Here is a 13532-nt window from a genome sequence, read left to right as displayed (position 1 = left end):
GAAAGCTTCATTTTTCCCTCTTATAATCTTTATAAATTATTTAATACATAATCTGCTGTTATGCACAAGAAACAACAGAGACCTAAGAGAGCTCAATCTTTTTATTTATTTATTTTTACAGATCACAGTTTTGTCCATCAGTATTCTAATTCTGACTTCATACTGTATAAAGCAGATTATAAGAGATGCATATCAGTGATGAGTTTAAAATACACAGAAATGAAGATGGATGAATCGTCCCTGACTTGTCACATGTTGTCATGTCTTTTTGAAGACGTTTCTGACATTTCTTTCTGTTCATCCAGCCTGTCTGGCTGTCCAATAGCGGCTGCAGAGAAACTGGCCAAAGCTCACGAGAAACATCAATCATGTGATGGAGGCAAATCCAACCAGGCTTCAGATCGTGTGCTCAGGTAACTGCTCCTCATTTCTTACGCTGACACAACAGATCAAGCAGTCAATTTGCTTCTTAGCTGGAAACTGAGTACCTTAAATAGGCAACAATTTGTGTTTAATTTTCTGTGCAATGTTCATGAAATGGATAGTATGCATGCACGCATTCATAACATACACCATGAACTGCTGGTTGTATCTGTTCCAGGCCCATGTGCTTCGTCAAACAGCTGGAGATCCCACAGTACGGCTATAAAAACAACGTGCCCACTTCAACCCCACGATCCAACCTGGCCAAAGAGCTAGAGAAATACTCCAAAACCAACTTTGACTACAACAGTTATGACAGCACCAACGTCTACAGCAAACGGCACACTACTGTACCCAAAGTCCACAGTCGGGACACACTGCCCAAAACTGATGACGGTAAGACCACAGCATTCACACATCTATGCTATCATATCAATATACACTACTGTTCAAACGTTTGGGGAAAACATGGTGCTCATTTATCATAAGTGAGCAATTATTAATAATGGTTCTTATTATTGTCAATGTTGAAAACAGTTGTGCTATTTCATATTTTTGGGGACACATTTTTAATAACCCTGGTGGGTAGTTATCATTGATGAAAGTATGAAGTCAGTTCTCTAGAAGAGGAACCACCGCTGTATTTCATCACTTGGACTTTAAGCTAAAAACTATAATGCTCTGTGAGGAACTAAACCCTGTTAGAAAAGCCTCCGAGATCTTCCTTCACTGTATTTCTGAGGTATGGAAATGTATGGAAATGATCTGGAGGCAGATGCATAATGAATGAGGAGGTTTAGGCAAATCACAGTCTGGATTTGGGGCTGCTGCTAATTGCAATTCTGTGCGTAAGACTGTGAGATCCCCAGCCATGCTTTAATGACCAGACTGGGGGGAGAAGATGGAGTAAAAGGAAGGCAGAAGAGAGAGATAGCGAGCGATGGCAGCAGGACGCCCGGTGGGAGATGTCACTTTGATGCCCAGCTGGTGGTTGTGGCCCATTGTGTCTTTTGTCAAATTGCAGTGTCTCTCCGTCTCTCACCTATATCCTGACTCCTCCCTTAACACCCCATCATTTAAAATCTCCTCATAGTAATCAAAATCATCATAATAAACAAGCCTTTCTTCCGGGATTTGACTACAGGACATGATATAACATACTGAGTTTCCATGCACTTTATTTTGCAGTATGTCCAGTGTACTTACTTGCCTCAGAAAGTACATAATATAAGCTAACTACACTGTAAAATAAACAGAAAAGATAAACCAAAGATTTTACTTACATTTTACAAGAAAATATGCTTTTAGTATTTCTACTTCTAATTTTTATGCTTAATTCAGTGTGCAACTTGCCAATTACTTGTGAAATTTACCAGCAATTTCAAGTGAATCCTTCACAATCTTTTATGTACATGGGTTACTGTTAGGTTTAGGGTAGGCTTTGAGTTAGTACCTAGTTATTAGCTATATATTGCAGCTACTACAGTAAGTACATGCAATTTATTTGATACTTTCTTTTAGATGTCCTTGTTAAATTGCAATTACAGTACTCAAATATGTACTCTGTAACATTAATTTAACAACATGTACTTACATGGGTCATGCCATTTCTTATACAAGGCTGAAAAATGGACTGTGATTATTTTGAATCCTAACAATAAAATTTTTATTTATTATCATTTTCTGAATTTTCACTGTGCATTTTCGAACCCCATCAGTATCATGCCAGTGATATATATATATAGTACTAATAAACAGCCAATATGCTAGTAATATGCATGCTAATAAGCAACTACTCAGAACTGGTCCCAAACTGAAGTAATACTTTTTTCAAAACTTATTCAACCTATTAATAAAAACAATAAAATATCTCAGTAATAGTATCAGTAGTTCCCATCTAAACTTAGATGTAGGATGATTATGCTTTTGCTGCAGCAGCTCTGAAAATATGGAACAATTTATTTAGAACTAAATTAGAACTGTGCCAACTATTTCTTTTGTTTTAAATGTAATCTATAGACATATTTCCTTTCTCAGGCTTTTAACCAACCCTAGAGGTGTTGTGCTGTGTGTGTGTGTGTGTGTGTGTGTGTGTGTGTGTGTGTCATATATTGTGTTTTATGTATTGTACATCACATTGGTTTTAATTTTAAATAATTTTGAAATGAAATACTAATACAACAAAATGTAGACTAGAAGTGTATTTTGTGAGCTGTCCCATATGTCTGTACATATGGGGCTTATGTTAAAGTCACTGTTCTGTGTGTCCCGTCAGTGAAGCGCTACTGCAGGAGCTCCAGTTCGGCGAGCAGCACCACCAGCAGCTACGGGCCCAGCAGCAGCAGCCTGAGTTGTGGAGGAGGAGGAGGAGCGAGCAGTGCCAGCAGCACCTGCAGCAAGAGCAGCTTCGACTACACACACGACATGGAGGCGGCGCACATGGCTGCTACCGCCATCCTCAACCTCTCCACCCGCTGCAGAGAGATGCCCCAGAGCCTGAGCGGGAAACCCCTGGAGATCTGCACGCAGGTACACACACGGTCACACGAGCCACAATACCAAGCCCCTTTTATACTCACTCAGACATTTTTACTTGATCATTACACATTACATTATTCCTTAATGTATAACTAATCTGGAGACCAAACATATAGTAGAGCTAACCTCTGAGATGTCAACACTGAAATAACAATTTAATATCAAGATGACAGAAATATAATATAATATAATATAATATAATATAATATAATATAAATAGTAACTATTACTATTATTTAATTATTATTATTTATTTATTATTATTATTATTTAATTAATCACCAATTATACTAAAAACCATTGCCATATACCAGTTAAAGACACAACCTCCTGCTAACACTCAGTATGAAGAAAGATTGGAGAAAAAGCAACACTCAACACAATGAATGTTATTTGTGTGGAATATAGGAGCTATATCCTCAGATTAAGCACTGACACTCATCCAGCATGAAATAGGAGGAAAGGAGAGTTGATAATGTGTTGTGTGTGTGTGTGTGTGTGTGTGTGTGTGTGTGTGTGTGTGTGTGTGTGTGCATGTGTGTGTGTGTGTGTGTGTGTGTGTGTGTAACATAGAGGCGCCTCGAGCAAGTGATGGCTGGCTTCTCTCTCTCTCTCATTTCATCTGCTGTCATTCTGCAGTCAAGGATGGGATGAGCTGCCTGCAGCAATGCTCTTCTCTTGCTGTCATAGGTTCAGCGGATGATGCTTCCTCTCCATCTCCATCTCTGCTCAGCACATTTTTTCAGTAGTGCACTGTCCATGCAGCTTCTCATCTCTCAGTGGAGCTGAAGCGCTCATTAAGCCTGACTTCTCAGCTGCGTTTGATTCAGGACTCTGGTTTTACATTGGCCATTAGCTGGCGACTCAATATAGCACCAGAACAACATTTCCCTTAAAATAAAATGTTTAAAATCAAATGTTGCTGCAAAAAAAAAAAAAAAAAAGATTTTCGTCTTAGTCTAGTGCAAATATCACGTTGATTCAAGATTCTCAGAAACTATCAAAATTGGGTGAGTTGCTGAAAACAAGAATAGAAGTATCTGCTGAAAATAAACAAGATAATTTTTCTTACTTTCGGTAGATATATTTTCTAGCTTTAAGAAAGAAAAAAAAAGACTTAATATTTAATGTAATTTGGCATGATTTGAAGAATGTTTAAATATTTGTATACTGGAAAACAATATGCGTATTAAAAATGGGTATAAAAACCAAATAAAAAATACAAATGATCTGCAGCGATGTTGTTTCTTTTTGTCCTGTTTCAGCCGTCCATCCCTCTGTCTCTCGTTCTCACTGTCTAATTGGAGCAGCTTTAGTGGAGTCCTGGGATGTGACCTCTTAGCTGTCTTGGCTGTCACTTCCTCCAGGGGTTCCTGTAGTGACAGAGGTCAGGCTGACTGTAGACAGAGAGAGTACCTCCTCGTCCCTCACTAATTATGGCTCTGAATGTGCTGAGATGTGTTTAGATGAGTTGCATACATACAAACTACATTCATTATGTTTATCCTATTCTTCATTTTTCCTTTACTTTATCCATTTCCTGACTGCTATGGACAAGGTGAAGTGTCAAAATACTTTTTTTCCCTCATTTTCAGCACTAGATATGTTGTTTTATCACTTCAAACCCAACAAACTTGAGAAATCTCTGCTACAAAGCAGACAAAAGCGTTTTTCCAGTGTAATTAAGAGATTATTTTAATGTTTATTGTACCATTTTACTCTGGCTGCTCCCTACAATACACATTTTACTAGGTTTTACAATACATCTGGGGGCAGTCGGTGCCTGTGATGTGGGCAAAACCTGACCTACACACACACTCATACCTCAGCCACATCAGCAGAGAGGAGCATAGGACCTTCTACTGTATATAAGCCAGCTCACACTGCACTCTGTGACGAGACAGAGAGAGAGAGAGAATGAGAGAGGGCAGGAGGGAGAGGGGGAGGGAGAAAATTTAGGATTTTCAAGCATCTTTATTTAACAAAAAGATAAGTCACATAAAAGCACATGATAACAATTTTTCACAATTTTTAAAACCATTATATAAAAAGAGTGCAAAATGAAGTTAAAAATAATATTTAAGGAGTCCATAGTCTTGTAAAAACTAAAATCAATTAAAAGCCTTGATTTGATCATGGCTAAACAGAAAACCTCTCATTAAAACAATTAAAAAGATTTTGTAAACAAATTTAAAAAAGCTTAATTCTTGAACAATACAAAAAGGTATGCAAAACGGTCTCTCTCTGAAAACAAAAAGGATATTTATTGCTAACATCTGGATTTAAAACAGAAATAGGAGCATTAACAGCAATAATGCCATGCAGAATTCACCTTTGTAGATCTCAAGCTCTTTTAGTTAATGGTGGCTTGTACAGTGTTCTCCACTCTGTTCTGACATTATTACTCATTGTAACGATAAAACTCCATAATCATCGGGAAGAAGGAGGCGGGAACCGGTGGACAATCAAATAAGGTTTTAATAATCAATATAAATACAAAACAAATAAAAACCTAAACAAACTAAAGCCCAGGCCTGGTCCTCTCTCCTCCGTCACTGTCGTTGCTCCGGTTTTATATCCCTCCATCTCCTCCGTGGGACTCGAGACCGGTGGGTCGAGCAGGCGTCGCTCATTTCCAATCACTCCACTGGCCTCGCTCGTTCCCACGTCTCTCGGCCCCTCCCCACTCGTCACATACCCCCATCGCCCCTCACAGGCCGGGGGGTACCCTCGAGACTGCGCTCTACTCCCCCCACCCCCCCCCCCCCCCCCCTCCGGGGGGACCGCTCACGGTGACCTGCGGGAGCCTGGAGGTAGGACACATGAGGCGAGAGAAAAGGAGATGGAAGGATGAGGAGCGACAGAGACGAGAGAGGGGAGAGACGGTGACGGCTCCACCAATTTTGGGCAGCCGGCAGGAGTCCCCCATTCCCTGCCCGGGATTCAACCGCAGTTTTAGGAAAACTCCAGAGACTTGGTAATCCAATAGCAAGCTGACCAAGGATTTTCGCGCGCAGTTCCAGGAAAACTCTAACGACTCGGACTCCAACAGCAGACGAACCAGTAAAAGTAATAAAATCACATCCAGGAGAAACAGCATCAAAATCTAAAACTTTTCCCACACAACACGGGTGTCTTGTGAATTCAGTCACTCAACATGTCATTCACACTGTTAAAAACCGACAGATACGAGACAGACAGGTACTAACAGCCGCCATCTTGGGTGACTAACATCTTCTCCCTTGTACCTGATTGTGATGCACACAGTCTTCCTTGCAAAGAAAGTTCCATCCATGTTTTCCCTCTCTTGCCAATTGAAATACTTAATCCACTTATTATTCCAGCTTCAAAAGTCTACTTGCGACTTTGCAGTTTTGCATTTTTTGTATCTCGAGTCTACAGTACTTGCATAATAATTTAGACTGATTATTTGGATAATAACGATTGCTCATCCAGTGCCATGACTGCTGACGTTAGCTTTAATTATTTGCTATCATCTTTGTGCTCTCTAATACGAGTCTGAGCAAAAAAAAAAAATTATATAACAAGAAGATGATTCATTCATAATATTATTATAAAAATTGGAGAAACTGCAAAGCAAGGTACCACGGAATAAGTCCCGCCTTCTAAATAAAAAAAGGCAGTTGTCAAAGGTAAAGTCATTGCATTGTAAAGTCAGCGCATACCTTATTTCAAATTACCGGCTTACTTTTTTCATCCTAATTTTACAAGTTGAAAGTTACAAAACAACACACGCACAGCGCTGACTGACTCTGATAACGGTCAGGTGTTCTCAGAGTCTGGTCCACTTGGGTACTACACACAATGTTAAACAGACCCGGGACCCGAAGTAATAGATTGGGACCTGACCCAGACCCGGCTGAACATTTAAAATATGGTAAATGTAGTCCTATGTTGATAAGAGTCTTAAACAAGGACTCTGGTGGAATGTTGTCCTGCTCCACTTTACAGATGCTGAGTGAAAGGGGAGTTTTATAATGACGGGATACTTATTTATAACACTTTATTCCCCAGGAAGAACAGCTCGATCTGCGCGCCATACGTCATTATGCTATCTCTACATCATTGCGGATACGCAGTACTTTCCAGTTTCGGTTTTCAATCCAGTCAAGTGTTTACATGTTCTCTCGCTCGAATTACAAAAGGCCTAATAACAATTTTAGTTGGATCTGGCAAATACAATCCGATTGACGTGTTTACATGTGACTTTTTTATTCTGATTGTGCTTCTAGTCCTATTATGATCGGATTAGTAGGGTCCATGTAAACGCAGCGACTGAAAACTGCCAGCAGATCCTCCCTTATCACAGGCCAAAAGGCTTTATAAAACTCAACTGGGATTCCATCCATCCCAGGAGCCTTGCCATTCTCCATACTCCATTCTCCATAGTGGTGGTGCCACCCACATGCACTATGGACAATGGCAGTATAACATACATAGCAATTTCCACACAGTTAAAGTCTCCACCTGAAAATAAATACTCTTCACTATTACATTTATTTAAAGTATCTATAGCCTGATTCACCTCTTCTGTCTGTGAATAAGGCACTCTATCAGTTAAGCTACTGGTGGATGGCCTGGGTTCAGCTTGGATTGGGTCAGGAACATTATCTCTCGTTCCTTCATTCCTGACTTGCACACAATTTTCGCTCAAGGCATCTTACATGTTTGTGCAATTTTTGTCTGGACAAACAAGCATGAGATGCCCCGTTTTGCCACAGCAAAAGCACTTCATAACATCAGTACTTACAAAGACCGTGTAATCAAAGTCATCAATTCAAAATTTCAGATTCAGGTTAAGCTCAGTTCAGCTCATGTTTAATCAAGTCTGACTTACTTCCGAGAGCTTTTTTTTTTTTTTTTTATCATAGTACTAACTATCTTTCCAAAACGTGACAGTTATTTAATGAACGGTGGAACATTAGACAAGTGACTTTCTTAGCAGGGGTAGAAAGGGGAAGCACTGGGGTAAACAAACCACTAATTACCACTCTTTTTTTATACAACTTCGTTTGCTTTCTCAACTGAATTCAAAAACAAAACAATAGCGTTATTCATTCTAGATACCGCTAAAATCACCAATGGCCATAATGCACTCGTCCACATTCACCACAGACACTAGTGCTTGTGTTTTGGGCTTCCATGCTTCCTGGTGATGCACTGGTTGGCCATGCCCAACAAACTCCTCAAGGAAACCACATTTTGATACACCACAGATATCACCCCCCCCCCCCCCCCCTCAGAAAAAAACACAGAGAGAGAGAGAGAGAGAGAGAGAACAAGCACTTGGTTTTGTTCAGAGGTATAAATCCTGCGGGACAGTGCTTCACCAAAAAGAGGAAAATGCTTTTAATGGTAAAATTTGGGTAAAATCTCTCAGTAGAGCAGCATAAGTTAGTAGTCTTCAAATTTGCTATTTTTGTCAAATATATTGCATTCAATATTAGACTTGATTTTTAATCAAGGGTTATGGATTTATTATTGACACACACACTCATTACAACAACAGCACACACTTATACAAAGCTATTTTCCGTATGGTGCAATAATTCACATTTCATTTGAATGTTTTAGTGATCATATAAGTCATGTTGCCCATTATGCCAGTACTAAGTGAATATATATGACGCTGAAAAGAGCTTGTTGGAAAACCTGAAATGTTAAAGGTATCTCACAGAGCTGCAGAGGACATTGACACAAACAGATTTTGTCATGTCACTACACTGCCATCTAGTGTATGGCAGCACTCTGATTTCTGTCTCCACCTATAGGGTTCTGCAGTTTCCCTTTTTATCTTCATACCAGCAAAGTCCAGCTGTCTGTCTGTCTGTCTATCTATCTATCCATCCATCCATCCATCCATCCATCCATCCAGTAAATCCGCACATTAGCATGATTTCTAAAGGGTCATCCAACACTGAAGACTGGAGTTATGATGCTAAAAAAATCAGCTTTGTATCAATGGAATAAAACGCATTTTAAAATGCTTTCAAATAAAACCTTTTTTTATATTGTAAGAATACTTCACAATATACTTTGAGTAGTAACCATCATTTGGAGATCATTGAAGGTTCTCAGGGTTTGAAACATGTATCAAAACCATTTGAATTAATGATACCGAAATGAGAAAAACTAAGTGGTTCAAAATTACTATCTAATGCAAGAGATTTTGGTAAAAATCTAACAGGTCTCTTTCTCTCTCTCTCTCTTTTTTTTCCTGGCTTTGTTGTTACAGTCTGATGATCTGGATCCCTTCCAGGACATTTTAGAGGACAGTGCGTATACTACTGATGTTGGCATTCCCAGTCCCAAACCAAAATTTCCTCCTTGCAAAGAAAGCAAAAAGGAGCTTATAACGTAAGCACCACGGGGGTAATGATGTGATCACCCAGCGCACCTGTCTTCACCAGACTCTTCCTGTTCCTCTTCTCCTCTTCATCTTCTCTTGCTCTCAGCTTTACAGCTCAGCACTACTGCATGCCACATGAGTGAACTTAAACGTAGAGTCAGGACGCCAAGTACACTTCATTTTGAATGCTTTATCGATAAAAAAAGAAAGGAAACATTTAATTCGAGCTGTCTATTGCTTAGCTTCTCTCTAGAATGTGATGAGATTTAGGACTCGCATACCCTTGCAGACAGTGAAGCTAAACTGGAAACAATGAACTAGAAACAAAAACAATAAAACAACATCATAGATATTTGGGCAACACTTTGTGTTAACAACCAATCAGAGTTCAGGTTCAACTAGGCACCAATTGACTGTGCATAGACTGTTACTGGACCAAAAAGGTAATCGAATTAGGGCTGTCAATTTAACAGATTCATTTAATGATTTAAAAAATAACAAATGAAAAAAGGAGTGCATTTAATTATTCATTAAATCAAGTGAAATTCATTTGTGTTAGGTCTCAAAAAGCATCAATGAAGACATGAAAGTGTAAACCAATTGGCAGCCCTAATAAAAATATTTCAGGTCTTTTAAAGTTTGTCCATGTGCCCCTGTAGTGCACACAGAGGTGTTGTAATTCTCGTGTGGGGACTCGATTGAAGGCTTTTTCTTTTACATTTGGTAATATAACATTTTGTTTCCTTTATTTTGTTTTGGATTTTGGCCTTTCATTCTGTCTATTTTTTCTGGAGACAGATGTCCAACACCAGGGTGTGATGGGAGTGGTCACGTAACCGGTAATTACGCCTCACATAGAAGGTGTGACTCCATTTTCTGATGGTGGATTCAGTCCAATACAGTTATTGTTTTCAGCTTACTTCAACTATGCTGTCAGACAGTTTGTAGAGACTACCTCTCCATGTTAACCCTTTGAATATTTCAATAATTTCAAGAGTAAAAAAATGCTTTGCTATTCAGAGGGTTAAAATATAGAGCAAAAATCCCCACCACTTACCCCATGGCTTTATTGCATTCGCAGGGTTTTCTGAGTGGATTATGTCTGTATGTCCGACCACCGTTTTGTTTCACTGACATCTGCGTATGCAATCTTTTAGTCTTTCAGGCTGTCCTTTAGCAGATAAAAGCATTCGGAGTATGATGGCCACCAACTCACAAGAACTCAAGTAAGGATCAAACTGTTGTTTTAAAAAAAAAAAATAATGTTATCCCACTTCAGACCTAAAGCACCAGGTCCATAGCTGCCATAGATAATGAGATACAACAACAGGGAAATAAACCACAAATTTGGATTAATGATCAACAAATGTGAGTTTATTATCAATAGTTTATTCTTGAAATATTACTTTAATCGTTATGTGATTACAGCTTACTAAGCACCAATAGTTATGCATCATGTCTACCATGCTTCATATTTTTTTCAACAGAGACAGTGAGTCACAGTAAGATTGAAATTTTACCCTTTTTTTCTTTAAAAAATAAACAAGTTGTTCCATCCCTGTTAAGAGGATAATAATCACAAATCATTGTGTCACACCATACTTTTTACTGATAACTGTTGCTTTTATCCCCACAATAGATTTGACCTGTTGAGCTTCCCTTGTAAAAAAGGAAGTACACTTAAACATAAACATCCTTAAACACAAAACAGGGCAAATGAGACAGAAGTAATCTAACATTTAATAATAGTATAGTCAAATAATAAAAGTACTTAAAAAAAAAAAAGCTTACAGCAGTTTTTATTTTGTTGTGAATGTAATGAATGCACTGCCTCAGGCTTTGACGTTTCTTTCATAAATTTCAATAAGATTTACCTTTATTGAACAAATCATGAAGACTTGTATTTGGAAGGTTTGTAGAAAGGCTGTTGTGTGGGGTAATATGTATATTTCTGAAGATGCTACATCAGTGTGTTTACATCAGGGCTGCTCTTCTGCATGCTGGGCAGTAACAGGGTGTATTTCTGTCCCAGGTGCCCGACCCCGGGCTGTGATGGCTCGGGACATATCACTGGCAACTACGCTTCACACAGAAGGTAATGTGCATGCAGACCCTTGTTTAAAAAAAAAAAAAAACATTTTGCAGATAATATAATATTCGTTAAATAAAAAAGCCAATTACTGTAAGTGTACTAACGAGAGTTGACTTTCATGACTATGCAAACAAATGTAAAGATTCACTTACTTAAACGTTTGACTTCAGAATACATGTAAAAGCCAATAAGTGCACGTATTTTGATGTGAACATTAAAGCACATGTAAAATATTTGATCACAATTTAAACTGAAGTTTTATTTGATATTGAATTTAAAGTTAATATATTTTAATGTGCTATATCACAACTTTGGCATTACAAATGAATGACTAAATGATGCATTTTATACAAATGTGTAATTGCAAATAGATTTAAATAATAGTTTCAATAGAAATTACAATAAAGTATATTTTATGATACCATAAATGTTTGTCAGTACATTTAGCAGTTGGCTTTAACCATAAGCAAATAATTATACAATTACATATTACAAAATGTACTTAAGTGTTAAGTATGTGAAAAGCTCTCAAAAGTTCAGCTAAATGCTTTTATTATAAGTTAAAACCATGGTACATTTTAAACAACATGCAGCGAAGGGTCTAAAAACCTTGCATTTAGTTCTCACTTTTAAAGCATTTATTTCCATAAATGGAGGCTAAAGTGTACTTCATTTTCATAATGGCTGAGGTAACGACAGTTTTTCCTCAGTTTGTCAGGATGCCCACGGGCTCGGAAGACTGGAATAAAGATAACACACAGTAAAGAAGACAAGGAAGACCAGGAGCCGATCAGGTACAGACTGGCTGCCTTTAAAAAGCAATAACTAAATCAGCATTCACCTCTGCTATAAAGTGACATCAAGACCATCATTATTTCCATTCCCGGATGTGAATATTTAATATAGTGCTTGCCAACTCCATTTAATAGACTATATTCACAGCAAATGCTCAACAGAAACAAATGTTTAAAATCAATATCAAAAAAATTATTTTAAAACTCAAGTTAAAGATTAGGAAGTTAAGGAACTACTTAGGTAATAAAATGCACTATTCGGGTATAAAATACTCTTTTAGGACAATATTGCTAGACTATAAGAAAGCAAAAAGTTATATTGAAAAATACCTAGGGTACCATAAACCAGCTTCTGCTAGGTGGCGCTAAGCAGTGTTGTCCTAGTTGATCCCAGTACAGTGAAACAGTAGATTATGTGGATGTTTTCAGGTGTCCAGTCCCTGGTTGTGACGGTCAGGGTCACATAACGGGCAAATATGCGTCTCACCGCAGCGCGTCCGGCTGTCCTCTAGCGGCCAAACGACAGAAGGACGGCTTTATCAACGGCCCCCAGTTCACGTGGAAGGCTGGGAAGACGGATGGCATGTCGTGTCCCACTCCAGGCTGTGACGGCTCTGGACACGTCAGCGGCAGTTTCCTGACCCACAGAAGGTTAAACAAAACATATCATTGATTTTAAATGTAGTTTAGTCAAACTGAAATTTTTCTTTTTTTTTAAAGAATCTACTTTACAAACAAGAACAAGACCATGATGTTCAGAATCGGCAAACATTATAGATTTATACACTAACAGAAATTCATGCACTGATGGTAGCAATGCTTTCAGGGGTGTGTTGAGAATGGAAAACTAGTGTACTGTATACTGTGTTGCTGTGCATACTATTTGTATTTAGCATACTACGTAGTATACAGTGTGTACTATAATATTTTTGAGTATTACATGCATAAAGAAATGCATACTGTGCAAGCGATTAGTATACATACTGCAGATAGACCTAAGAGAAGTATGATAGTATGTTATTCTAAACAGAACGAGCCAATCTTCAGGATAGAGCGCCATCTGGTGCTGTAGCAGGTGCATTAATCACAACATACTGTATAGTGATTAAAACTTCTGCAAAGAATATTTTTATTATAATATAATACTTTTTTTCTTAAGGATTATTTAATAAATGGAAAGTTCAAAGAACAGCATGTATCTGAAATGGAAATATTTTGTAACATTATAAACAAACTTTTACTTTCAAAATTAAATGTGTTATTGCTGAATAAAAATATTAATTCATTAAATTAAAAAAAAAAAATCTTACTGAAT

At 38.0% G+C, this 13532-nt stretch overlaps 1 protein-coding gene across 2 annotated transcripts in view; it reads left to right on the top strand.

Annotated features, from left to right (window-relative positions):
- myt1lb (myelin transcription factor 1-like, b) overlaps positions 1-13532 on the top strand; it is a 119137-nt gene that overhangs the window by 93674 nt on the left and 11931 nt on the right. The window contains exons 11-19 of one of the 2 annotated variants that reach the window (XM_059520895.1): positions 306-413; positions 602-819; positions 2699-2952; positions 9218-9339; positions 10130-10192; positions 10489-10557; positions 11364-11426; positions 12134-12217; positions 12647-12868. In XM_059520895.1, coding sequence (XP_059376878.1) covers positions 306-413; positions 602-819; positions 2699-2952; positions 9218-9339; positions 10130-10192; positions 10489-10557; positions 11364-11426; positions 12134-12217; positions 12647-12868 — 1203 coding nt within the window. The remainder of the gene's footprint in view (positions 1-305; positions 414-601; positions 820-2698; positions 2953-9217; positions 9340-10129; positions 10193-10488; positions 10558-11363; positions 11427-12133; positions 12218-12646; positions 12869-13532) is intronic. The other variant, XM_059520896.1, reaches the window with a different exon arrangement.

The sequence above is a fragment of the Carassius carassius genome, chromosome 32 (genome assembly GCF_963082965.1).
Source record: "Carassius carassius chromosome 32, fCarCar2.1, whole genome shotgun sequence".
In the NCBI taxonomy this organism is placed as follows: domain Eukaryota; kingdom Metazoa; phylum Chordata; class Actinopteri; order Cypriniformes; family Cyprinidae; genus Carassius; species Carassius carassius.
This window is presented reverse-complemented; position numbering and strand designations above follow the sequence as displayed.